The following is a 27,933-nucleotide window of genomic DNA, read 5'->3' on the forward strand; positions in this document are numbered from 1 at the left end:
CTCAAAAAGAAGCAGGAGATAAAATATGCAGTCTTGCTGCCATCTAAAACATATTACAGTGCAAGCACCATAAAATAAACATTGTCATAATTCATCAACGGGAGATCATAAGCAATCGCTTGGCATAAACGTGCAGTATTAATTGATTGCGAACTGCCCTGTAGAAAGCACAACAGTGCCGCATTACTTTGTAATGTGCAGAGCTCAGATTTAACTCATTAAATCATAGCCTTTTGAATTTTAATAATCACATTAGGATGATTCCTTTGTTCTGACCCCAAATTTAAGACCTCTTAAATATATGGTAATTGAGACTTTTGTTACGCCATTTGAAATATTTAAAACTTTATGAACTTGAAATGAAATTTGTATTCGCACATAAACTCCTAGATATAATCCACCGATTGCACGCATCTATTATTAGTCATAAATGTGAGTAAAATGCTTTCATTAAGCGCTGCAATATAGATCACTGACAAAAAACAAGCTACTCTAATATTTTCTGGGGGAAAAATTGATTTTTGTAAAATATATTTTCCTGTGCAAAAAGCACCTCAATGCTGCTACATGGTCCTTTCTCACGGCAGAGGATGTATTGAAAGTTGTATTCCTCACAACCTATTTATAAATGATGATTTGAACTGCGTTTTCATCTCTTTTGTCACACAGTGTCAGCCACAGCTTTCTACAAAGCACAGCCAGTTATTCAGTTCATGTGTGAGGTACTGGACATCCACAACATCGATGAGCAGCCTCGCCCCCTCACAGACTCCCACAGAGTCAAATTCACCAAAGAAATCAAAGGTATGTGTGTGCATGTGTGTATAGGGGTTGGACAATGAAACTGAAAGACCTGGTTTTAGACCTCAGTCATTTATTAGTGTGGCGTGGAGCCTCCTTTTGTGGCCAATATAGCATCAATTCATCTTGGGGATGACCGATAGTGTCCTTCACAGTGGTTAAAGGGATTTTGAGCCATTCCTCTTCCAGAACAGTGGCCAGGTCACTATGTGATGCTGGTGGAGGACGTTTTCTGACTTGCTTCTCCAAAACACCTCAAAAATATTTAGATCTGGTGACTGTGCAGGCCATGGGAGATGCTCAACTTCACTTAAATCTTCATCAAACCATTCTGTCTTCAGTCTTGCTGTGTGTATTGGTGCATTATCATGCTGATACACGGCACATGGTCATCCGGAATGGTTTGGTAATCCTTGGCAGTGATGCGTCCGTCAAGCACAGTAGGGAATGCCATGATATTACAGCCCAAACCATCACTGATCCACTCAGTCAGCCTCGTTGTGGTTTCTCCACACCGTAACTCCCACGAATGTGGGAAAGACCGTGAAGGTGGACTCATCAGAGAGCAATACATGTTTCACATTGTCCACAGCCCAAGATTTGCCCTGTTGGCACCAATGAAACCGACATTTGGCATTGGCACGGGTGACCAAAGGTTTGGCTATAGCAGCCCGACCATGCATGAATATTGGAGCTGTTTTGGTGGAAACAGGAGAGTCGAGGTGTGAGATTTAATTCTGCAGCAGGTTGGGCAGCTGTGGTTTTGTTTTTTAATACCTGGACATCCATTTCAGACAGCTTTCTTTTGCGTCAACAGTTACTCTTGTTGCATGAGGTTTGTCCTACGTGGTGTATGCCAACATTATACCATAGAGACAGAGCGTATTTAGGCCACGCCCACACCGGAGGGGGGGGGGGCAATCCAACGCTCTCCATTGACTTTGCATTGCGTGAGGCTGCCTCATTGTCATTTCGGACTTATAACAAAAAACAGAACAATGTCTAAAAGCTGATATGTGACAAGGTGTACAGCAAACAAGCTAAAAAAACACAGAAATATGTTTTTATAAGCTGTCGACCCAAAAAAACGAGAGTTTAAGGAGACAAAAGTGGATAAAGGCAGTAAAACGTGACGCTTCAGCAGGAAGAATGGGTCATTTTTGGGATCCTGACACTCAGTATGCCTCAGTATACCTATGTGTGCAGTAAATATGTTGTCACTGTTAAGTCAAATATCCAAATGTCATTTTTATATATGATATTTCCTGTCGCTGATTACGTTCTCCTCTAGTGTGTGTACGTCTCAGTGGCCTCAATGGCCTGTATCCGCTTTTTTGTCCTTAAACGCTCGTTTTTTGGGTCAATAGCTTATAAAAACGTCTGGGTTTTGGGCTGTGGGTTTTGCTTCGCTTGTTTGCTGTACACTTTGTCACATATCCGCTTTTAGACATTGTTCTGTTTTTTGTTATAAGTCCGAAATGACAAGGAGGCCGCTTCACGCAATGCAAAGTCAATGGAGAGCGTTCGATTGTTTTCCCCCTCGGTGGGAATGGCCTCCAGATTATGACGCACGTCGCTCTGTCTCTATCGTTCTTAAAGGGATAGTTCACCCAAAAATGAAAATTAGCCCATAATTTACTCACCATCAAGTCATCCTAGGTGTATATGACATTCTTCTTTCAGACGAATAAAATCTGAGTTATATTCCAAAAGTCCAGGCTAATCCAAGCATTAGAATTGGATTAATAGTTGCTCTTTTTTTGAAGTCCGTAAAAAATGCATCTGCCCATCAAATATCTGCTCCACGCGGCTCTGGGGTGTTAATAAGGGCCTTCTGAAGCGAATTGATGCGTTTGTGTAAGAAAAATATCCATATTTAAAACTTTATCAAGTAAAGTTTCAGCCGACCGCCTTCCCTGTTCAATTTATGGAAAAATTGTTGAAAGTTCCCCTGCCGATCGAAAGACTAACGCGACCAGGTCCGCTCGTCATGACGTCACGCACGCATCTTGAGTTTCACTTTCAACATTCAACACTTTTCCATGGAAGGCAACGGCTTGAACTTTACTTGATAAAGTTTTAAATATGGATTTTTTTCTTACACAAACGCATCGATTCGCTTCAGAAGGCCTTTATTAACACCCCAGAGCCGTGTGGAGCAGTTATATGATGAGCAGATGCATTTTTTTATGGACTTCAAAAACAGCACAACTATTACTGCTGTTATAATGCTTGGATTAGCCTGGACTTTTGTAATATAACTCAGATTTTATTCGTCTGAAAGAAGAATGTCATATACACCTAGGATGACTTGAAGTTGAGGATGAGTAAATTATGGGCTAAATTTCATTTTTGGGTGAACTATCCCTTTAAATCTGTGGAGATTGGCCTATATAGGAGTGAAACCACTATATGGGCCAGTGTTTCAGTTTCACCTCCTGTATGTGCTTGTCTCTTTCTCATTGGCTGGTTTATGTGCAGGTCTGAAGGTGGAGGTGACACACTGCGGAACCATGCGGAGGAAGTACCGGGTCTGCAATGTGACCCGCCGCCCTGCCAGCCACCAAACGTTAGTCAAACCGTTTATACATCTATCTGTCGATCTGTCTGTTTTAGTTATTTATTCAAGTTATTTATTTTAGTTATCTATTTTAGTTATCATCTTATATTTTATTTATTTATTTTATTTATCAATTTATTTATTTATTTTAGTTATCTACTTATATTTTATTTATCTATTTTAGTTATTTATTTTACTTATCTACTTATATTTTAGTTATGTATTTTAGTTATTTATTTATTTATTTATTTGTTATTTATTTTAGTTATCTATTTATATTTTAGTTATCTATTTTATTTATTTATTTTAGTTATCTATTTAAGTATTATAATTTTTTTGTATTTTAATAAATAAAATGAAATCTATTTTTGGGCCATTAGATTGGTTTTACATTTTTTTTATTTCATTTTATTATCATTAAAGCATTTTTTAAAGTTCCTAATACTTTTAAAAAAGATTCTTAATATAAAGTAATATTATTATTAGGTATTATAATAGCAAGAAAAATTGTGTGGTATGTAAAACCGCATTGTCATGTATATTTCAAGCAGTACTGTATTGCATTGTTGACCTTGTTGATATTTGCACACTTCACAGAGTATATGCATAGTATGTACTGTAGAAATAGTAAAAGTCGTATGATATTCCAAACATAGCCCTAATGATTGTACTGAAGGAAGCAGTTCAGCTCTGCATCTTTGATGCCCTCTAGTGGTGGTTTGTTGTTTGATCAAGTTTCCTGTTTTCTTCCAGGTTCCCTTTGCAGTTGGAGAATGGCCAAACTGTAGAACGAACAGTAGCTCAGTATTTCAGAGAAAAGTACAACCTGCAGCTGAAATACCCCCACCTGCCCTGTCTACAGGTGGGGCAGGAGCAGAAGCACACCTACCTGCCCCTGGAGGTGAGTCCTGTCATCCGCACGACGTGACGCCGATTGGCCACATCCTCTGTTCTTACACGGGTTTGCTGTTCTCTCAGGTGTGCAACATTGTAGCAGGGCAGCGGTGCATCAAGAAACTGACAGATAATCAAACATCCACCATGATCAAAGCCACAGCACGATCAGCACCAGACAGACAGGAGGAGATCAGCAGACTGGTGAGGGTCTTTTATTGGTGCCTATTATAGTTTTTACATTTGTTCAGTTTTAGGCTGCGTCCGAAATCACATACTCTCTTGAGTAGGTACTTATTTTGAATAAGTAATTACTTCACAGCCACTAAAAAAAGTATGTTCTATATAGTATGAATGTAATCTGGATATATTACATCCACCATGTTGTCATTATCATGTGACCTGTTACATCACTTCACCTCCATTCACAAACCCTCTCCAGTGGCCTCATGGGATAGTAAAGTGTCCATTGGATGCACACTTCACAATCTCGCTGGAAGTATTAGGTCATCTGAGTACTTTTTGTCAACTCTTTTATGAGTGCTGTGAATTCAGACACTTTTGTCTGTTTTTTGCCCACTATATAATAAGGAAGTATGCGATTTCGGATGCAGCCATTGTCATTGTCATTTTTTTTTCATTTTTTTTTCCATAATATTGTAAAAAAAAAAATTGTAATGTATTTTTTAAAAGGTTTTTTTTTAATAGTTTTTATTCATTTTTGTTTTAGTTATTTTTGTACATCGTTACAATTTCTACACAGTATGGAATTAGATTTGAGTAATTTCCAGGTATGGAAAAATAGATGTTTCCATAATATTAATTCTGCGTTTATTCACTCTCGTGTTTTCGTGCGTCAATCAATCATTAGAACGTCTGTGTTTGCGCGTCGTTGTGAATCTGTTCATCATAAACCATTGTTCGTGTCTCTTCAGAAGACTTAGATTTGGATTAGACCACTCGATTAGTTATTTTACGATGCCTTTATGACATTTATTGGATCTTTTAAGTTTGAGAGTAATGACTTTAAATGGAGGGACAGAAATCCCTCTGGTTTCATAAAGAATATATTTAGTGATGCACCGAAATTAAAATTCTGGGCCGAAACTGAAACCGAAAATTTTGGATGCACTTGGCCGAAAACCGAAACTGAATCCGAAAATGGCTTCTTTTAAAAACATACACTAATATATATATATATATATATTATATAAATTGCTTGAATTTAATGGATCTGAAATGAAAAAATCAGGAACCAATAGAATAATCAAACTTTTATTAAGTTGCATAATAAAACCTAAAATATTTTTAACAATAAATATAAATAATACCAAATAGGCCTAATATTATTCCTCAAGTTCTATGTTCCATCAAATAAAAGAGTTTTTTAACAGTTGTGCAAAAAAAGATCCACAATTATCTGAATAACTGCACACAAAATCACAGAATGGTTCTCATCAAGAACATGAGATGCTGCACTGAATAATCTCTCACTGTTCTCCAGAAAAAATGGCATTTGGGGGGTAAAATATGTGTTTTTTTTTTTTAGCAGGGTTGCCTGCTAATATTCGCATTCCTGGGTCTAAATATCACATAATTGGGGTCGCTTCAACCTGCGGACATGGAAAACATCCCATGGGAAAACCGCGGAGTTGGCAACACTGCTTGGGGCAGATAAATACCTGCGTGCAATCCATGCAAGCAATGGAAATGGCCTTCGTTCGCACGGCAGTAGTCAAGGGGATTGTCGCTTCTGGTAATGGGTAGTTCAGCTGGATACGTCTCTATTTGCTCTCATACCGCTGGCATGCTTAATCTTTGATAGGCAGACGCGTCGCGTGATAACAGCTCGGCCGTGAGTGAAACCCAAGCGCTTGCGCACGGATGGGAGGGGCCGGTGACATTCATTTTCGATTTACGTTTTCGGCTGTTTTTTTTATTTCGGCCCGAAACCGATAATGCCCTTTTCAGCCGAACATTTTCGGCGGCCGAAATTTTGGTGCACCCCTAAATATCTTCATTTGTGTTTGGTAGTTAAACGAAAAACGACATGTTGGTGAGTACATGATGACAATTTACATTTGTGGTAGCCTCAATTTGTAAATTTGTGTTTGGGTGAATTATACCTTATAAATAGGCCGACTACAGCAAGCCTTGGATAAAACAACTCATATCAAGGCAAGGCAACTCAAGCGAATCATATCACTTCCATCAACGATACATATCGTCACATTTTTATATTGCGATATATCGTTACACCCCTAATATTTACAGATTACTGTACTTTATACTAGGGGTGTGACGAGATCTCGTGCCATGAGATTTCCCGTCGAGGTGAAAAGCTGTCTCGTGTCATATTGTCATGACAGGGCATGAGGGTGAAGTTAGGATAGAATATGCCAACGCTACATTTACATTACGCCTCCACTCTAGTTTTGCTTTGTATATAAATAAAACCAATATAAATGTAAAATAAGTGTGTTACGTGTTAGTGAAGCTCTCGCATTGAGCGTGTGTGTGAGTGTGTGTTACGTGTTAGTGAAGCTCTCGCATTGAGCGTGTGTGTTACGTGTTAGTGAAGCTCTCGCATTGAGCGTGTGTGTTACGTGTTAGTGAAGCTCTCGCATTGAGCGTGTGTGTGTTACGTGTTAGTGAAGCTCTCGCATTGAGCGTGTTTGTGAGTGTGTTACGTGTTAGTGAAGCTCTCGCATTGAGCGTGTGTGTGAGTGTGTGTTACGTGTTAGTGAAGCTCTCGCATTGAGCGTGTGTGTGAGTGTGTGTTACGTGTTAGTGAAGCTCTCGCATTGAGCGTGTGTGTGTGTGTGTTTGTTACGTGTTAGTGAAGCTCTCGCATTGAGCGTGTGTGTTACGTGTTAGTGAAGCTCTCGCATTGAGCGTGTGTGTGTTACGTGTTAGTGAAGCTCTCGCATTGAGCGTGTGTGTTACGTGTTAGTGAAGCTCTCGCATTGAGCGTGTGTGTTACGTGTTAGTGAAGCTCTCGCATTGAGCGTGTGTGTGTTACGTGTTAGTGAAGCTCTCGCATTGAGCGTGTGTGTTACGTGTTAGTGAAGCTCTCGCATTGAGCGTGTGTGTGAGTGTGTGTTACGTGTTAGTGGACTGCACAGTGGCGGAGAAGCGTCAAACTTATATTTTAAAATGTGCCTTCAGCACCACCGCTCCCTATTCACAGAGTACGCACAGTCGCAAAATTAATATTGACAGTAAACGGGAGCGCGCATTCAAACGCGAGTTTTACTTAACTATAATAATCCAGATGTACACTTCTGAGGATCACGCAAGATCTTCCAGCAGTGTATTAACCCCCCACCCCTGGTGTTCCTGCTGTCCGTGTGGTCGATCTGCACTCCGGTTGCTGTCTGCATTAATGGAGGTCAGCGATTTCGGAGCACTGACTGTATTGCGAGCTGATTAGCTGAGATCTGAACTCTTTACCTCGCTCCCTGCAGATTTACAGTCTGCCAGTCTGCCATCGGTGTTGAGCTGGTAACGTGTGATTGAAGCACTGCTGCTCTTTATCCCTTATTAAAATGACAGCCAATCAGGCGCTGAATCAGAGCAGCTGATGCGTGTTGCTGTGGTTGATTTCTCGTTTAGATCTCCAAACACGAGCGGAGAGAGGCCGTGTGGGTGCAAAGCAACTGACGAGGCCAATGAAATGCACCAAATGAAAAAGTCTTGCTTTGAGACAGAGCTAAAAATACCATGGTTGAGAGTATTTTTACTCTTCGAAGTACAGCAGGATCTGAGCTGGGATATATCAACTTGTGGCAAGAAACGTTTCTGACAAACATCCTGTGTGTTTAGTCTCAGACTCTGGAGAGTTTCGTCATCTCAGAGTTTTATCTGAATTCTAGCTAATTAAAGCTGATCATTGTAAAAAATTGCCATGTTCTGGACAAATGAGGGCAAAATCGTTTTTTGTTGTTGTTGTTGTTGTTGTTTTTTTACTTTCCTTAATCTGAGCGGTACAAGACTTGGCTACTTTTCCTAAGTTTGCCACCTGAACATACACAAAAAAAATTGCCTCGATTCTACAATGTTAAGTGCTTGGGAAAAAAAGTCCTTAATCCTGCCTTAGTGGACAAAAATGGGCACCCATAGGAATGAATGGAAAAAACTGTGTTTTTTATTTCATTTGTCCAATAAAAATCCATAAATCCAACACACTGCAGATCATACATACACACAAATGAAGGAGTGAGCCTATACAACATTCTCAATGTGGCAAACACACACACACACACAAAACACACACACACACATCCACAAAAGCATTGCATTGAAAGCCATTGAATGAACCTATAACAGAGTTTTAGTTCTTTATTTTTGTCAAATAAAAAAGTCACTCACATACACAAACAAAAGAATTAAATGAGCCAATAACTGGGCAATTAAAAAAAAAACATTGGTTTACAGAGTTCAGCCCATATGCAGCCATTGAGTTCTATTGCCATCTAATGGCTATTGATATTTTAGCTTTAAAAATAAATTAGTACCATCATAGGTCACCAAAGTCACCACATTTTTAGATTGGCTCTCTGGACATGCTGATATGTTTTTTTTTTTTTTTACTGAAGTTAAATAAATATTAAATATAACATAAAAATTAGCATATTTTACATAAAAAATGTTACTTTTAGAGGTAAATTACTTCATTAATATCACAAAAAAGGCATACATTGATAGAATTAATTTGATCAAAGATGGTGAAATAACATTTATAAAAAAAATTTGACCTTAAAATTTGAAATGTGTCCACGGGGGCGGGATTAAGGGCTGTTATGCGAGGGTGGCTTGAGGGTTACATTTTTAAGTGCACTCAACTTGGATGTTTAAGTCATTTCAACTTAAATTACATTAAACTGACCTAAAAATGTATAACTTATAAGAAAAGGTTGAAAATTGCTCAACTTATTTTGATGAGTTAAAGCTAATGTATGTTGTCATAACTTATTGATCATATAATTATATAAGTTTGTGCAGTTTCACCATTTATTCACACTAATAAATTCACAGTGCTAATTATAAACCTAATTATTGGTATCTGTTTTACTGTTGTTACTAGGAATGCACAGATATGAAAATTTTGGCCGATACGATAACCGATAATTCTTTATGTCTGAAAGCTGATAACCGAATAATCGGACGAATAAATCTAAATCCAAATTTTTATATAATTTTTGAGAGCCTGATTACAAAAACAAAAGTCTCACCATTAAAATCCATGTCCCAAGCACACAATTATGATGTTCTCATTATAATTTTATGTAGCGGAGTCATTCGTTGGGTTAGTAAAATAACGAAATTATAGTTAAGTAGAAAAAAAAAAAAATTCTGTAAAGGGATATAGTACAATAAAAATTGCTTAAGTGCACAACTCCTCTTAAGTGGAAGAAAGCTACGTTTTTCCCCCTTACATGCAAACTATTGGAAAGCCCAGATGAGTCATGGCTTAGTAAAATAACGAAATTATAGTTTTAAGTAGAAAATAATATTTACGTAAAGAGATATAGTAAAATATACCCCCCGACAATATCACCATCCATCGTGAATGTTTTTCTGTAAACATCGTCAACTGCCAATTTAGGGAACATCGCCCAACCCTAATACAAATCATATTTCAAGCAATTGAAAACCATCAATGCGAACAGTGTGCATCTGAAGTGTCTCATCTGAAGGAAATAATACATTATTTATCGGCTTTAAGATATCGGCCACTTTTTCTTATACATTTACGTTAAAAATGAACTTAAATCGACCGATACCGATATGGTGGCCGATATATTGTGCATCCCTAGTTGTTACTACTTTCGCAACTAATTGTTACTAATTGGTTTTGGAATTTGAGCTCATAATCCAGAATATTAAACCTAGGTGTGTAAATTAGCCTGTACTGCTATATGTTAATATAGCATGATATTGGCACTAACATTATAGTGAACAGTACCGGAGAACAGCTGTAACATTACAATGTAAAACACATTTTACTTCCACAATGTTGTGTATTTCTCAGTGAAGTTGCATAACGTTTTGTTTCATCTATATGCATACATAAAAAATGCATATATAAAAACAGAATACACTACATATTTAAAACAGTAGTAGGTCTTCTACTGATGAATGCTCTTGCAGAATGTGTCAACAGGTGCTTGTCTGTGTCTTTCCAGGTGCGCAGTGCTAACTATGAAGCAGACCCTTTCGTGCAGGAGTTTCAGTTTAAGGTGCGAGACGAGATGGCCCACGTGACGGGGCGCGTGTTGCCTGCGCCCATGCTGCAGTACGGGGGCAGGGTGAGCACAGAGCACTTTATGGTACCCTTCTTTTCAATCACCCACATCTCTCTGTGTCTGTCTGTCTGAATGAATGAGTAGCCTCTCCTGGAGGAACTAACAGCTCCTAATCACTGCTGCTGTGATGTTTGAAGTGTGCAATAACTCGCAGAATAAACAAGCTTGCAGTGAATTTTCTTGTTTTTGTAAATGAGTTAATGAAAGGATGTTTATTGTTGTGTTTGAGTCAGTTTAGTTAGGCTGAATTATGGTTTTGTGTGATTTTTGTACATGCTTTTTTAAATGACAGGAGATCGGGGGCAATGGTAACTTATGGAGGGTTTAGAATCGCCACTTTTCCACTGTCGGGCCAGTGCAAACCAGGGCTTTCAACAGGCTGGGCGGGGCTAATAGCCTCGGACCTGTATCATCAATCCCAAAACCATACTTGGGCCAGAAGCTCCGCACCGTTTCATCAAAACCCGCACGTAACACGCCTCTCTGGAACAACGTCACACAAACCTATCAATTCACCAACAAATTCAAGATTTATCAGAAAACGAATCAGAAAGAAATCACTGGAAACTAGATCGCAAAACCAGCTTGATAAGTGGCCGTTTGTTGGTTGTTAACTTAAAGGGTTAGTTCACCCAAAAATGAAAATTCTGTCATTAATTACTCACCCTCATGTCGTTGGACACCCGTAAGACCTCCGTTCATCTTCGGAACACAAATGAAGATATTTTAGTTGAAAGCTGATGGCTGAGAAAGGCTTCACACAGGCCTCCATTGGCATTCAGTACATTGACACTTCCAAGATCCATGAAAGGCACTTAAAACGTCGTTACAAAGTCCATCTCACCACAGTGGCTCTACAATAATCATACAATGCGACGACAATAGTTTTTGTGCGAAAAAAAAAAATCAAAATAACACCTTTAACCAACTTGTTCTCGACTTCCGTGTGTGCCTCCACGACGCATGCGCGAGAATATGACGCAGATCCGGCGTTCGGACACATGACCCAGAAGCGATTTGTTTACGAGCAGAGGAAGACGCGCGTGTCTAAGCTGTTGGATTCTACATTGATCGTGCTTTAGGTCTCGGCGTAGTTCTCAAAATGGGGTTAAAGTGTGTATTTCATGGATTCCCGAACGCCGGCGCTACGTCATATTCTCGCGCATGCGTCGTGGAGGCACACACGGAAGTCGAGAACAAGTTGGTTAAAGGTGTTATTTTGATTTTTTTTTGCGCACAAAAACTATTGTCGTCGCATCGTAAACTTATTGTAGAGCCACTGTGGTGAGATGGACTTTGTAACGACGTTTTAAGTGCCTTTAATGGGTCTTGGAAGTGTCAATGTACTGAATGCCAATGGAGGCCTATATGAAGCCTTTCTCAGCCATCAGCTTTCAAATAAAATATCTTCATTTGTGTTCCGAATATGAACGGAGGTCTGACGGGTGTCCAACGACATGAGGGTGAGTAATTAATGACAGAATTTTCATTTTTGGGTGAACTAACCCTTTAACTTGTTAACCCGCAGCGGATCGTGGGTGGGGGGGTTGACGTGAGTGGGCGTGTTTGTACTTTTATTTACTTTCGTTTTATACAAAATATTCAATCAAATCTCACAAAATATGCAATATTATCCAATAAACACCTGCATACATGTCCGTGTAAGGGTGCACTCTTCAAAATGCATCCCACTTTTTAATCCAAAACAAGGAAAAAATAAGGAAAAAAAACAAAAAATTGCATGAGAGTTTTGAGTTAGAGTAATCAATCATGTCCATTTTCAATGAAATATCGATTCTAATCCGTTTCTGGCAAACTCCCCTGCAAGAATAGTCTCTTCCGCGTAATATAAACCCTCCCAGGTCTCTCTGCTTCAATCACAGTCTTTCTGAGGAGTCGTCATATCGAGGAAGCGCATTACTGGCTTGGTGAGCTGTCAATCATTGCGCCCATGGTTTTCCTTGGATAAAGGCAGTCGATGCCTAGCCAATGCCTTGCCAACAAAGGTTTGATTGATGGACGTCAAGAATCAAAAGGCATTATCTTACGCAGTGTATGTAAGCAGTATTGGTGAATAGGTACTACTCGTGCTTAGGCTTTCATAGCAGACTCTATGACTGACACTTCTTATCAACTAAATTCGTTTTTTACACTTTGTAATTTCTGTAAAAAGTCGCTTTAGTTTTTCAGTAACTGTATATCCATTATTATTAGCAGTTTATTGCCGTTTATTGCAGATTTATTTGAATGAAAAACTACTATTTACAATTGCAAATGTTCTGAAATAAATGGCTTTTTGGAAAGGACGCCTAGACTTTTCTTGACATAAAAGCTTACAGAAGCTAAATTTCTGAGAGAATCATCCTCAAATTTGAATCATAACATTAGACATTCAGTTTTATATTTAAGTTATTTTTAGGCTCTTAACATTAAATTCTCATATTTGTTTCCCTAAGTCAGGGGTGTCCAAACTTTTTTAAGAGGGGGCCAGATTTGATGTTGTGGACACACCCGGGGGCCGGTTCTTTTTCATTATATATATATATATATATATTAGTCCACGGTTCAATACATACCTCGGTTTTTAACCACGGTTTTCGGTTCGGTTCTGATGGCTTGTCACATCAGTTTTTTACTATCCTATTCTTAAGTGACAGGAACAGCAAGAAGTTAAGGAGAGAAAATACTATTTTTTTAATTGCAATACTCTATTTATTTTACTTAAAAGAATTGAAAAACCTTACTTAAACTTAACTTTAAAAAAACCCTTCTACACATTCCTAGTGTATTGTATAGTATAAAATAAATATATATACAGATTTACACTGGCAGCTCAGAGCTGTACAGCAGCATTTAAGTATGAAATTGAATGAATAAATGTAAAAATAAAACTACATAGACTTCACTATAAAATATACACTGATTCTTATTAAAGCTACTGTATTAACGTTTTTCAGTCAAGAGCAGTGAGTGATTTTCTCTTTGTCTTTTGTTGTTGTATTAACATTAAATGGATTGTTCACTCAAAAATGAGAAATGAAAACAGGTTTGGAACAATATTAGAGTGAGTAAATAATGACATAATTTTAGAGGTGAACTGTCCCTTTAAGGACCGCGTGTTCACTATGGGTGCGCTGCTGTCAGTGTAAGACCTGCACGCATCTAATATACAGACACGTGCCGATTTTACTTTCACTTTAGACATAACCGACTGTGTTTATATTAACCTTGTGTATTTGACAGTATTAGCGCAGTAAGACTACTTAGACCAGTAATCACGTGTTTGACAAGCGTTTAGTGCGCGCGCTCGGAGAAGCGCATGTTAAAACAGTGCATAAGCACATGAATGAAATGTTTAACCGGCAAGGCTGTAAAACACATGCAAATAATGAACTTTCGTGATTGTGAATATCTATAGTGTTCCGTGAGTATAACTCTACAACTAACGTGTGATGTGAATGTATGTCACGTTGTTCAGTATATTGGGATGGAGGCAAATTATAGAATTTGTAGAAAAATACTTAATTAAATGCAAAACCGAAAAAAAATAAAAATAATATATATATATATGAACATAAACTAACATGTTTTGTTTCTTGGAAACATGACAGATTTGACAAAAGCTTGAGCTGACAGTAGAGTAGCTTGAGATGGGACACAGATGTAAATTTATAGATATTTAACAATATCTGTAAAACTTTTATCCAAATTTAAATATTATTAGAGAGTTTGAACTCTATTCTCTATTAAATTAACGAGTACTCTATTTAGATCACCACAGGTAAAACCACACTGCCATAAACCAAATATCAGTCCAAATATCTAAGAATTCTTAAATCAAGATGCTTTTACTAAGGAAAATTACATAATTTTTCTTGATTTCTGGGTAAACAAAATCTAAAGTTTTTGCTTAAAACAAGCTAAATTATCTGCCAATGGGGTAAGAAAAATAATCTTGTTTCTGTTTACGACAGAAAGAAGAAAGAATATCGCAAACCGAAACACTTATTTTTATTAACAATATTATTTGTATTACCCCATTGGCAGATATATTTGCTCGTTATATATTTGATATTTATTTATTTATTTGATATATATATTTGATATATTTGCAAAAACTTGAATTTCATTTTATTTTCCAGAAAACAAGAAAAAATATCTTGTCATTTAACAGTAAATGCATCTTTATTTTTTTATTTTTTTGTTGTTGATATATTTAGACTAGAAACAAGGCCAAAAACTAAATAAGAGAATTTTTGCAGTGCACACATGGCACCTCACTGCATGGTAAAAAGTAAAAAATATTATTTCTATATCTAGAATGGCTTTATGGTCTATAAACATATAAATACAAATGCACAACTGCAAGTTTATGACAAAATAGTCTTTAATTTGGCCTTTATTACTCATTTAATACGTCTACATTACAAATTAAATCAAATGAGATATTAACCTACATTTCTGACAAATTACCACGGTTACAGTTAGTATTACCACAGTAAATCCATTATAAATGTTGGCGACTTGTTGTTTGAAAAGTATTTTAACTGAATCGGCTCAGTGTTTCTCCTGATTTGCACATTAGTGTTGTTGATGAAGTCAGTGCTGTTTAACTGGCTTTAAATGAAATCAAATCACCGAGAGATTCGCAGCTCATACCGGAGACCTCTGTGTCCCGAACTCGAACGCTTCTCTCGGGCTGTTTAGTGTCCGCGTGATCGAGACACTCAGCAAGTAAACACATTTGTTCAGATTCAGAGCTAGCAAGTTGCACTGCTCAACATAGACCCCACAAGCAGTGCTGTTTCGTTTCGCTTTTGGCGCTGTTTCCCTGGCCTAAAATCTAGTACTGCCACCTTGCGTTGACATTGTGAAAATGCATTTGTAAATTATGTCTGGCGGGCCACATATAATACATTTTAATAGACACGCTGCGGGCCGTTTGAAATTCATCTGCGGGCCGGACTTTGGACACCCCTGCCCTAAGTGAATAATAATAATAAAAAAATGTGAGTCACTTATATGTATATTTACATGTATATTACTCTGTTTCCATATTACTTTGAGTTATGACTCTTGGGTAGCAACATTTCAAGTGTCTAGTTTAAAATAAGACCAGATTTATGAATATAGACCATAGGGTTTAAAGGGTTACTTCAGTGATTTAGCATTAAGCTTTGTATTTAAACTGGGTCATTTATGTAGTAGAAATGTGACATTATTTTTGAATTTGGTGCCTTCTAGACTGAGAAAAGACAGAAAATGTATTTTTGTCTCATGTGGATGAAAGACAACTCCCCCCAGAATGCACTTGCTTCGCTGCCCTACGAGGCCACTCCATACACAGCCGTTTTGATCTTCATAGTAATACAATCATTTCGTTCAGTTAGAGAATAAACACTACAATTCAAAATTGAACGTGTCTTTTCAATAAAGTGTGAGTGAGCCAAACGAAAGTCACGGGACAGACGCAGCGGGAGTCAGATTTCATTCATCATGAAGAGCTGAGCAGAGCTGAGGTAACGTTAAGCGCCAGTCTGGCACGTTTTCAGATCGCATATGGAAGCTAAACTATCACAGGAATTCATTGAAAAGTTGAAACACTCACTTTGCTCTGCACCGCTTCGTTATTATGATTGTCCGTGCAGCCGCCTGTGTCTCACATTCTCTCCGCGTGAGATCTCTCCCCTGTGGGCGGGTTGATAACATGCGGAACAGCTCCATCTAGTGGCTGTAGTCTCTAGCCTCTGGAAAAAATCCTCTGATGACGCAAAATGACGATATTTGCGTCATCAGAGGATTTTATTTCCAGAAATAAAATGCATAATTCTCTCGTCTCAGGGGGACATGAGGGGGGAAAGTACCATAATTTTAATATACTACCAGGTTTCTACACTCTAAAAAAAAAAAAGGTTCTATATTGCACCAAAAATGGTTCTTGGCTCGTAATCATAGGGGAACCTTTTTTAGTGCTATATAGCACCAATTTTGGTGCTTCAGAGGTTCTTCAGCGGTACTTCAGAGGTTCTTCACCGGTTCTTTGACTAAGGTGCTATATAGCACCTCTGAAGAACTGCTGAAGAACCACTGAAGCACCAAAATTGGTGCTAAATAGCACTAAAAAAGGTTCCCCTATGATTACGAGCCTTTTTTTTTTAGAGTGATACTGATACAAAGCTTAATGCTAAATCACTGAAGTTACCCTTTAAGAGCTGCAGACATTTTCATGTCATTTTCAGAAAATTCTCAAAAATAGGGGCGTTAAGCTGTTAAGAGGTTAAAGATTTAAAACCCAAGCTACAATGTTTTACAGTAATAAGTGATACATTGATCATAATTAATTTATTTGTGTCAAGATTGCACATTAGTCACAGAAATAAAGTGGTATTTGCCGTTTTTCACAAAAGAAAGAGGACACATGCTTATTCAGTCACGTCTTTTTCTGTTTATTTGTAGTCACAGGACAGTATTACATCACATTTAGAAAGAAGGATAATTTCTACAAATCTTTGACCAAAAACACGACCTGAGGAGCTTTAGCACTCTCTCCAGTGACAGTCCCAAATATTTTTAGTCAGAGTTGCTTTATTTTATGACCTATTATGCGGTGCTAAATATGAATATCAGACTGGTATAAAGAGACGAGACGCACTGACAGATAAAATAAATACACGATTGTGATAGCCTATATGATTTGTCTGGTTTCTTCAAGCGGTCGTATTTAGTATGGTAATGGTTAGTGTGCATAGTCTTTTGCGTTGCATATAAATATTTCTGCCTTATACAGTGATCAGAATCCACATAGGGTCACAAACAGAAGTTATTTCAAACACTCGCTGCTGTCTGAAAGTGAGTTGTGAGCTAAAATGATCTTAAAAGATGTGTTTAATGCTGATGTTAGCTGGTGTATGATATCATCCACGCCACTGCCATCTCCAGACTCAGATAAACTCCGCCTTTGTTGGGAACCACTCCTTAAATGGGTCATTGGATGCAAAATTCACTTTTGCATGATTTGCATATAAATGTGTCTTTGCAGTGTGGACACAACCACCCTGACCCTACAATGATAAAAATCCATTCACACCTTTTTTTTTTTTTTTTTTTTTTATCCTTAAAAAGCCTAAACGCTCTCGGTAATCAAGCCAATTATCTGAGCAATATGACGTCTCATTGTTCATGCTACGCCCACGACCGCTGATGGACTGTCCCATGTTGGCATATTTCCGCCCTCAGCCAGGTGTACACTGTCCGCCAAGGGAACACGTCACGTGTCTACCATAGACTGTAAAAAAATATGGACGTAGTGTCCGTGACGTCACTCATAGGATTCTGAAGAGCAAAGTAGGGTCGAGCTGGCCGTTGCCGTCTTGTCAGCGCGTCACTCCCGGATTACAGAAAATGGGCAAAGAGGCGGGACGTGGGCGGAGCTGAGGTGACGTGATGACTAACCGACAGCAGATAAATGGCTATCCACCTGTCACTCAAAGTGGCCACGCCCTTAATTATGCAGAACTTTAATGCTTTATATAATGTAAACGAATGAGTTATAAAAAAAATCACCCCCCTCACAGTCGTCATGAAGGGCAAAATTAGCCGTATAGACCAAAACCACAATTTTTCCCAGACTGTAAACGTGTTTTTCTGCTGTAAAGTTGGGCATTTTAACATGATTCAAAGAGATTCTGCTCCTTCTGGAGTCTGTAGGCGTTTCTCAATGTCAAGGAAGGATCCTCGGAAGCCAGAATTCCGAGGATGCTACGTCATCGACATCCGTCGAAGGACTGTTCCAATGTCAAGGATCCTCGGAATTTCAACCAAGGTCTGAGTCCTTCGTTCGAAAAATATGCCATATACAGGAAAGGATGCATACGAGGAGACTTCGCGCACTTAGCGTTCTCAAATCACCCACAATCCTATGCGCGCAGCTTTGCTATCTTGTTCAAAAAATACAAAATATCGGACGTTGGCGGGGCAATATGCTTTCAAGTGTAAGTATTTACGTTACCAAACATTTGTTATAACCGTAGTAAATATAAGTAAAGTTAAACTTTTAAATGCCAGTACAAATTACAACCGTATTGATATTATACAAATGACGTTATTGATGACTAACGGACCTTTTCACTGACGTAATGAGGCTGACGCGCCTGTTCCATTTACTTGTTCTCCGAATGCTAAAGTGGAGCCTCGCCTAGCCTCTGAAGGAAGTGACTTGGAAGGACTAGTCCTACAGAGGAAGGATCCTTGACATTGAGAAACACCTTATCTCTAGTGGCCAGTCCATGAATTGCAGTTTAAGTCACTTCCGTATTGGCTTCAAGAGAAACTGCGGGAGGTTGCCGCTTGGTGTCTACACGTCCCACGGAAGAGAGGGGTGGGGTGTGCAGTAGCTCATTATCATTTCAAGAGACATGCACTGAAACGGGTCGCTGTGAACAGAGCTGTTTTTGAGGAACATTGAGAAATTTTAACCAAAGTATGTTACAGACTAGGGATGCACCGATTTTTTTTCAAGAAAACTGGCCAATACCGATTTCCGATTTTCTTTTTCTTTTTTTACACAATAAAATAATGAAAGTATACATGAACAAGATGTTTATTTGGTATTTAACAGGCTGACTTGGCTTTTGGCTAATGAAAACAAGTCCGCAATCTGAAATTAACGGGAAATTGAATTGGAAATGAAAAGGCTGAAAAGTGAAATTAAAGGCAACAACTGCATATTCTGCAATCCAAACAAAGATGTTACTTAAATCAGCATTTTTTTTTTAAATTCAGTGTAAAGAAAAAAAGTCTTTACCAGTGAAATTAAATAAAACCAAAGTATAAAATTGTTCCAAAATGTTAAATCAAATAATGTTTAGTGCAACGAAAAAAAAACTAAGATGCTACAGCAGGTGCTTTTTAAATCAAATTAAGTCAATATAATTTTAAGGTAAAATAAAAATGATCATCCTATAGGCTACAGAACTGATAGTATTTCATTTCAAAAGTGCATGCATGTTCTTCTTTAGGCTACAAAAAGAAGCATTTCGGCTTTGTCACAAGTTAGTCTGTTTCGTTCTCATCCGATCCAACACGTGAGAAGCTGAGCTGAACAAACGCTCACTATCTGCTCTTGTGCAGCTTCTCGCGCAACTTCAGCTCGCACAACTTCAGCTCGCGCAACTTCAGCTCGCGCAGGAAAGCGGCTCTTCATTCCCTTCAGCGTATCTCGTCTCTTCCCTCAGTTCTCCAGTTTCCGTTTGTAACACACAAGTGACATGTTCGCGGATTATTGCAATATAGGCTTATGTGCACGCAGGCGCACTTCCGGAAAAATCGGCAGATTTTATTTTTGGCCAGTCAACCGGTGCATCCCGATTACAGACTTTACATGAAGACCCTAAAGAATCATACCAACTTGTGGAAAATGGGCATCCGATGACCCGTTTAAGCCCGAGCCGGCCTGCTTTGGATCAAGGTATTTGGCGGGCCAAAAAACCCTGGCCGTTGGTCCAGAGGAAGCCCTGACAAGGCCCGATCAAGCCCCGGAAACGCGACTGGCCCTGGCACGCCCACACCCACTTTTGGCCCGACAGTGGAAACACGGCTTGACCCAGAGTTAACTAGTTCAAGTGTGAAAAGCCCTAATGATTCACTTGGCACAGATTTAAATGTGTACAAATCGGTGGGTGCATTTAATGAATTTGACTGCAAACTGCTATAACTGAGGCTACAAATCTGATTGATAAACATGCAATTTTGATATTTACAGATAATTTGATTTAAAAGGAGATGTATAGAAATCTAGTGCTCAATAAGTCATCTTACTAGCTCATGATTGCAGAATTTGTGTGTTGTAATTGCCTCCGTTCTTCCCTATACAGGCCTGTTTTGTGATGTACTTGTAAAGTTACACTCTTAATGAGATTTTCCTTCAGTTCAGTCCAGTAATGTTTTACTCTGGGCTACTTCATGTGTTCCAGTCATGTTGAGTTTCAGTATCAGTGGTGTTTCTGTGTGCCCTGTGTTTTTGCTCACACACGTCCTGTGCAGCAGATCAACCGTGAGCTGTCATTACAGAATCGCACTGTGGCCACACCCAGTCATGGAGTTTGGGATATGAGAGGGAAACAGTTCCATACCGGGGTGGAGATCAAGATGTGGGCCATCGCCTGCTTCGCCACGCAGAGACAGTGCAGAGAAGAGATTCTCAAGTAAGAGCCCACGGCATACTGGCGTACTTAACAATACACACCGTTCCATCAACACTAGGGCTAGGGTAATTTATATGTTTGCTGATAAAAATGTATTGCAATGCAAACAAAACTTTCAGGTGTGCTGTCCTTGTTAGTAGGGCTGCACAATATGGCCAATATGTTGTGATTTATATATCAACATGGCTATAAAATATTAATAGGTATTGTTACCGGTATTAATCATTTTAATAATACTGCAATAATTCTTGTTATTATTAATAATTAGAATAATACTAATAATGATACTTAATAATAATAATAATAATAAAAATATATATCACTAAATAAAAATATAAAAAATTATTAAATGAAAACAAAATAAGAAATATTGCTATAGTAATTGCTAATTGTGATTTATCTGCATGTGATTTAACAACATTTCAGGCTTGCTGTTTGTTCTTGGAGCTGCACAATTTTTTTATCAATATAGATAAAAAAGTAGTAGTAGTGGTAGTAATAATAATAATAATAATAAAATTATTATAAAATTTAAATATTAGCATTTTTAAAATGACAATCTAGTTTGTAAAAATAACAATAATACTTTTATTTTAAATTACAACTTTTATTTCATAACATATATCAACAATAATAATACATTATTATTATTATTATTATATAGTAGTTTTATGTGTAATTATAGGAAAAGATGACAGAAATATTACTGCTATTACTGACATTTTGTCAGATATTTCTTAACATATAACAACAATAATGGAAATAATAATAATACATTTACAAACATTATTATTATTATTATTATATAGTAGTTTTATGTGTAATTATAGGAAAAGATGACAGAAATATTACTGCTATTACTGACATTTTGTCAGATATTTCTTAACATATAACAATAATAATAATACATTTACAAATATTACTATTATTATCACTAAATAAAAATATAACCATTATTAAATAAAAACAAAATAAAAAATATTGAAATTGTAATTGCTATTTGTGATTTATCTGATAAAAATGTCAATTTTAAAATGTGATTTAACTTCTTAACCCGCACCGGTTCGTGGGCGGGGGGGTTGACGGAAGTGTGGGGGTGTGTACTTTTATTTACTTTTGTTTTATACAAAATATTCAATCAACTATCACAAACTATGCATCATTTGAAAGCTAAAACACTCAAGATTCATGTTCTGAACTTGTTTTTGCAATAAATACACCAGAGAGGAAAGGGTTAAATGAAACGCTAAAGGACCGTCCATGTAAACATTAGCAAAATATCAGCGTTACTCATCTTTCATCTCCTGTCGTTCAGATCAGATCGGACGAATCCAATAAACACCCGCATACATCTCTGTGTAAGAGTCCACTCTTCAAAATGCATCCCACTTTTTAATCCAAAACAACGAAAAAATAGGGAAAAAACTAAAAATCCTCCGTTGTTTGCAAGAGAGTTTTGAGTTAGCGTGATCAATCATGTCCATTTTCAATGAAAAATCGATTCTATTCCGTGTCTGGCAAACTCCCCCTGCTAGAATAGTCTCTCCCACGTGCAATGGTTCAACCCTCGTCTCTCTCCTTCAATCAGAGACTCTTCTGGGATGCATCATATAGAGGAAGTGCCTTACAGGCTTGGTGAGCTGTCAATCATTGCGCCCATGGTTTTCGTTGGATAAAGGCACTCGGTGCCCAGCCAATGCCTTTCCAACAAAGGTTTGATTGATGGACTTAGTAACCAATCAAAAGGCATTATCTTGCGCAGTTTGCGTAAGTAGGCTTTGGTGAATACTGTTTGTGCGCTGGCTGCGCGTTCTCCATGGCGCAACTGCAGTGGAGCGCGCAGTCTCTTACTGACGCTTCCCATCAGCTAAATGAGTTTTTTACACTTTGTAATCTCTGTAAATAGTTGCTTTAGTTTTTCAGTAACTGTTTATCCATTATAATTAGTAGTATATTGCAGTTTATTGCAGATTTATTTGAATGAAAAACTACTCTTTACAATAGCAAATGTTCTGAAATAAATGGCCTTTTTGAAATGACGCCTAGACTTTTCTTGACATAAAAGCTCACAGAAGCTACATTACTGAGAGAATCATCCTCATATTTGAATCATGACATGATTAGACATTCAGTTTTATATTTAAGTTATTTTCAGGCTCTTAACATTAAATTATAATATTTTTTTCCCTAAGTGAAAACAAAAAACGTGAGTCACTTACATGTATATTTACATGTATCTTACTCTGTTCCCATATTACTTTGAGTTATTATGACTCTTGGGTAGCAATATTTCAAGTGTCTAGTTTAAAATAAGACCAGGTTTATGAATATAGACCATAGGGTTTAAGAGCTGCAGACATTTTCATTTGGGTATATCGTTTTCAAAGAATTCCTAAAAAATGGGGCGCTTGTTAAGAGGTTAAAAACATATTTCAGGCTTGCTATTTGTTTGTGTGGAGCTGCACAATTTGCCCAAATTCTGTGATTTATATATCATAAAAAGTTGTAGTAGTAGTAATATTATTATTATTATTCATTAAATTGTTATTATTAAATAAAAATATGAGCATTTCTAAAATAAGACAATCTAGAGTGTAAGAAAAATAAAAACCATTTTATCATATTTTACACTTATTTCATAACAACATATAACAACAACAATAATATATTATTATTATTATTATAGCTATTATTACTTTTATAGTAGTTTTATGAGTAATTATAGGAAAAGATGACAGAAATATAGGCTATTACTATTATTTTGTTAGATGTTTCTTAAAATACCAACAATAATGGAAATAATAATACATTTACGAATATTATTATTATCACAATAAAAATATAACAATTATTAAATAATTGCTATATGCAAATTTATCTGATAACTGCAATTTAAAATGTGATTTAAAAACATATTTCAGGCTTGCTGATTGTTTGTGGAGCTGCACAATTTGCCAAAAATTTAAAATGTATTATTATTAATTAACAATTTTAGCATGTCTAAATAAAAGCAAAATAAGAAATATTACAATTGTAATATTTCACTGTAAAATAATGTAATATTTAAGAAAAATAACTAATCATTTTATTTTACATTACAACTTTTGTTGTAATGTACAACATAAGAACACAGTGCCGCGCTTCACTCTGAAAAACGCATGCATTAGATTTATATTTGATAATCGCACAAAGCCATATGACTGGTTTCCCACTGAAGCTAAGCAGGGCTGAGCCTGGTCAGTACCTGGATGGGAGACCAACTGGGAAAACTAGGTATCTGCTGGTAGAGGTGTTAGTGAGGCCAGCAGGGGGCGCTCACCCTGTGGTCTGTGTGGGTCCTAATGCCCCAGTATAGTGATGGAGACACTATACTGTCGGATGAGACGTTACTGTGGTCATAAAAAAATCCCAGGATGTCCTTCGGAAAAAGAGTAGGGGTGTAACCCCGGCATCCTGGCCAAATTTGCCCATTGTCCTCTGTCCATCATGGCCTCCTAATCATCCACATATACAGATTGGCTTCATCACACTGTCTCCTCTCCACCAATCAGCTGGTGTGTGTGTGTGTGTGTGTGTGTGTGTGGTGGGCGTTCCAGATGATGCTGCACATTGGTGGTGGTTGAGGAAATTCCCCCCTTTCCATATGTAAAGCGCGAGAGTATCCAGAAAAGCGCTATGTAAATGTAACAAATTATTAATTAAATTATTATGGCTATTTCGGTTTTATTTCGATTAATCGTGCAGCCCTAATCACCAGTGCAATATGTACTTTCCAGTTTCTGAATTATTTTTGTCCCCACAGGGGTTTCACCGACCAGCTGCGTAAGATCTCCAAGGATGCTGGGATGCCCATCCAGGGTCAGCCGTGTTTCTGTAAGTACGCTCAGGGAGCCGACAGCGTGGAGCCCATGTTCAGACACCTGAAGAACACCTACTCTGGACTGCAGCTCATCATCGTCATCCTGCCGGGAAAAACACCCGTCTATGGTAAGAACGTGACGCGCAGAGCCGCCCTCCTGCCGAACGGCTTCAGACTAACACACACACACACGTTTGATTTGTGCAGCGGAAGTGAAGCGTGTTGGAGACACTCTTCTAGGAATGGCCACTCAGTGTGTGCAGGTGAAGAACGTGGTGAAAACCTCCCCTCAGACGCTCTCCAACCTCTGCCTCAAAATCAACGTCAAACTCGGCGGCATCAACAACATCCTGGTCCCGCATCAACGGTTTGGAACTGTTTTCCTCAGCCTTATTTTGATTAACACAACATAATCGGCTCCACTCATTGGCAGTTCTTAAACAAGCTGCTAAATCCGATGATCATTATTATTTATTGCAGGGATTCTCACTTTTTTTTTTTCTTCAGCTAAACCCATTTGACAACAAATCAAAGTTAATGGTTAATGGTGATTAATATGTAAAGTGAACAGATACATATTTAATATTTTTTTTTAAAAAGGGTTTATTTAAATTTTATAGTTTAGGATGATTTATGTGTCTCGGCAAAAATAATATTACAATTATTTTATCAGCTTTTTCACAACGTATAACAACAACAACAATAATAAATTATTTATTTATTTATTATTATAACTATTATTATACTGTAGTTTTATGTGTAATTATAAGAAATGAAGACAGAAAAACACACTATTACTGTTGCAATTATTTTGTCAGATATTTCATAACATAACAACAATAGTAATAAAAATTATACATTTATTATTATTATTATAACTTATTATTATAAAGTAGTTTCATGTGTAATTATAAGAAATAAAGACAAAAATAGACTATTGCAATTATTTTGTTAGATAACATATAACAACAACAATAAGAGTAATACAAATTATAAAAACATTATCATTATTATTATTATAACTTATTATTATATAGTAGTTTCATGTGTAAATATAAGAAATGGAGACAAAAATAGGCTATTGCAATTATTTTGTTAGATAACATATAACGACAATAATAGTAATAATAATACTAATAATACATTTATTATTATAATATAGTAGTTTTATCTCTGTAATTATAAGGAATGAAGACAAAAATATAGGCAATCACTGTGGGATTTTTCCATTTTAATATTTACTTTTATACTAATATGTATGCCTTAAAGCTGCAGTCCGTAACTTTTTGTGCTCAAGCGGTTAAAAAACAGAACTGCATGTTTATGTCTATGTGCTCCTCCACAGTGGTTCCTCCCAGTCCAGTCTGAAATAGTCCCAGTATAAACACTTATTATACGTGTACCATAATGATTCAGGGTAAGACAAAAACACGGTTTGGAAAATGGATTCATGTTGTACATTCTCATTATGACAGCAGCTTGAAAATCGAATTTTTCAGGTGTTCAAACCCTCAAGCGTTTAACATTTAAGCTTTTATTTTGGTGGAATACTGGTTTACTTTTACATTTCATTTAACGAATTATTCCCTGATTTATTGACTATATTACATGCAGACAAAGCTGATTAGTAGACACTATCTAATGCAATATTCAGTTTCTGAAGGTGTTAAATATGGCGGACTCATGTGTGCTGTTTCTCAGGCCTTCAGTGTTCCAGCAGCCAGTCATCTTCCTGGGGGCGGACGTCACACATCCACCTGCAGGAGATGGGAAGAAACCATCCATTGCAGCAGTCAGTATAGCTTAGAGCTGGATGTGTAACGAATATATCAAATATACTGCAGAATTAATGACTATAATATGTACTTTGCTATAGGTGGTGGGCAGTATGGACGCTCATCCCAGCAGGTATTGTGCCACAGTGCGTGTCCAGAGGCCCAGACAGGAAGTGATTCAGGACTTGGCCTCTATGGTGCGAGAGCTGCTCATTCAGTTCTACAAGTCCACTCGCTACAAACCTACCAGAATCATCTTCTACAGGGACGGCGTGTCTGAGGGCCAGTTTAGACAGGTGTGGATTCCTTAGCCTTGCCGACATATTGGCCTATCACTAGTTTCATGTTCACTTGAAAATCCAACATGTTTCTGCTCTCAGGTGTTGTACTACGAGCTGCTGGCCATTCGAGAGGCCTGTATCAGTCTGGAGAAGGAGTACCAGCCTGGCATCACGTACATAGTGGTGCAGAAACGGCACCACACGCGCCTCTTCTGTGCCGATCGCAATGAGAGGGTGAGCAATCATGGTCCAATTCATTAAACGGTTTGATCTTGCACTGAACCCACATGGTGAATTGCAGCCTGGGACAGAAGGACTTATATTAGTATTATATGTAAATGTTAAGGGTTTGAACACTCAAAAGTTAAGAATTTAAGACATAAATATTAGTATTGTAAATCGTTTTTTTAAACGTATAATGTCAAACAGTTTTTCTATTTACCGTTTTCATTTTTAATTTCAGTTAAAGCCTATTTTACTCTTTTTTTGTTGTGTTTTAAATATGTCTATATAGTGTTAATTAATTTGTTTTCGTTATTTTAAGTGTACAATGTGAAATGTTGCCTTGTCAAGCAGCTGAAATAAAACAAGTTCAAGTATTTATTATAATTAGAGATAACGCTACTATATAATAATAATAAGTTATAATAATAAATAATGTGAATGTGCGCATCGCATAAGTTTCCAGTAAACTCGCTCCATGTCCAATAAAAACAATCCACATAATCCGTTTTCTTTATGAACATTTTTCCTTTAATCTTGATCCGTTAGTAAATCAAGCAAATAAATATACACAAATATTATCTTAAATCCTAAATATCTCAGATGCGGTAAAGAAAAAGCGACTACACGCGAACGAACCACCGCATCACTTAGTCGCAATTCTTAAAGGGTCAGTGTACGATTTTAACATGTAACATATTTCAATGTAAAATTAGAGAATAATTATCTAAATAGTACACAAAAATAAAGAAAGTTACAATCTAAACACAAATACTAAAAGACTGATGTGCACCACATAATTTGCGATATTTGTCAGTAAAAATAAGCACAATAAGGCTCCTACATAATGTTTTATTGTTAGTGTGTGTGTGTGTGTATTATACTATTTATTAATAGTTTAACTTGGCTTTTATTTTTGTTTGTTTACTTTTGTCATTTTTTATTAGTTTTTGTTATTTTAGTATAGAGACTATTAAAGGTTTTTTTAAATATATATATATATATTCCATTTTGATTTTAATTTCCGTTTT

General features: G+C 37.1%; 1 protein-coding gene across 1 annotated transcript in view; it reads left to right on the forward strand.

Moving 5' to 3' along the window:
- Positions 1-27,933, forward strand: part of ago3a (argonaute RISC catalytic component 3a) — a gene marked incomplete at its 3' end in the record, with an annotated part of 70,686 nt that overhangs the window by 39,490 nt on the left and 3,263 nt on the right. The window contains exons 6-16 of the mRNA XM_079838142.1: positions 670-804; positions 3,283-3,370; positions 4,115-4,262; positions 4,340-4,459; positions 10,444-10,566; positions 20,632-20,765; positions 24,568-24,752; positions 24,832-24,991; positions 26,326-26,416; positions 26,501-26,695; positions 26,780-26,914. Of these exons, the coding sequence (XP_079694268.1) occupies positions 670-804; positions 3,283-3,370; positions 4,115-4,262; positions 4,340-4,459; positions 10,444-10,566; positions 20,632-20,765; positions 24,568-24,752; positions 24,832-24,991; positions 26,326-26,416; positions 26,501-26,695; positions 26,780-26,914 (1,514 nt within the window). The remainder of the gene's footprint in view (positions 1-669; positions 805-3,282; positions 3,371-4,114; positions 4,263-4,339; positions 4,460-10,443; positions 10,567-20,631; positions 20,766-24,567; positions 24,753-24,831; positions 24,992-26,325; positions 26,417-26,500; positions 26,696-26,779; positions 26,915-27,933) is intronic.

Source organism: Gobio gobio, assembly GCF_949357685.1.
Source record: "Gobio gobio genome assembly, chromosome: 15".
NCBI lineage: Eukaryota > Metazoa > Chordata > Actinopteri > Cypriniformes > Gobionidae > Gobio > Gobio gobio.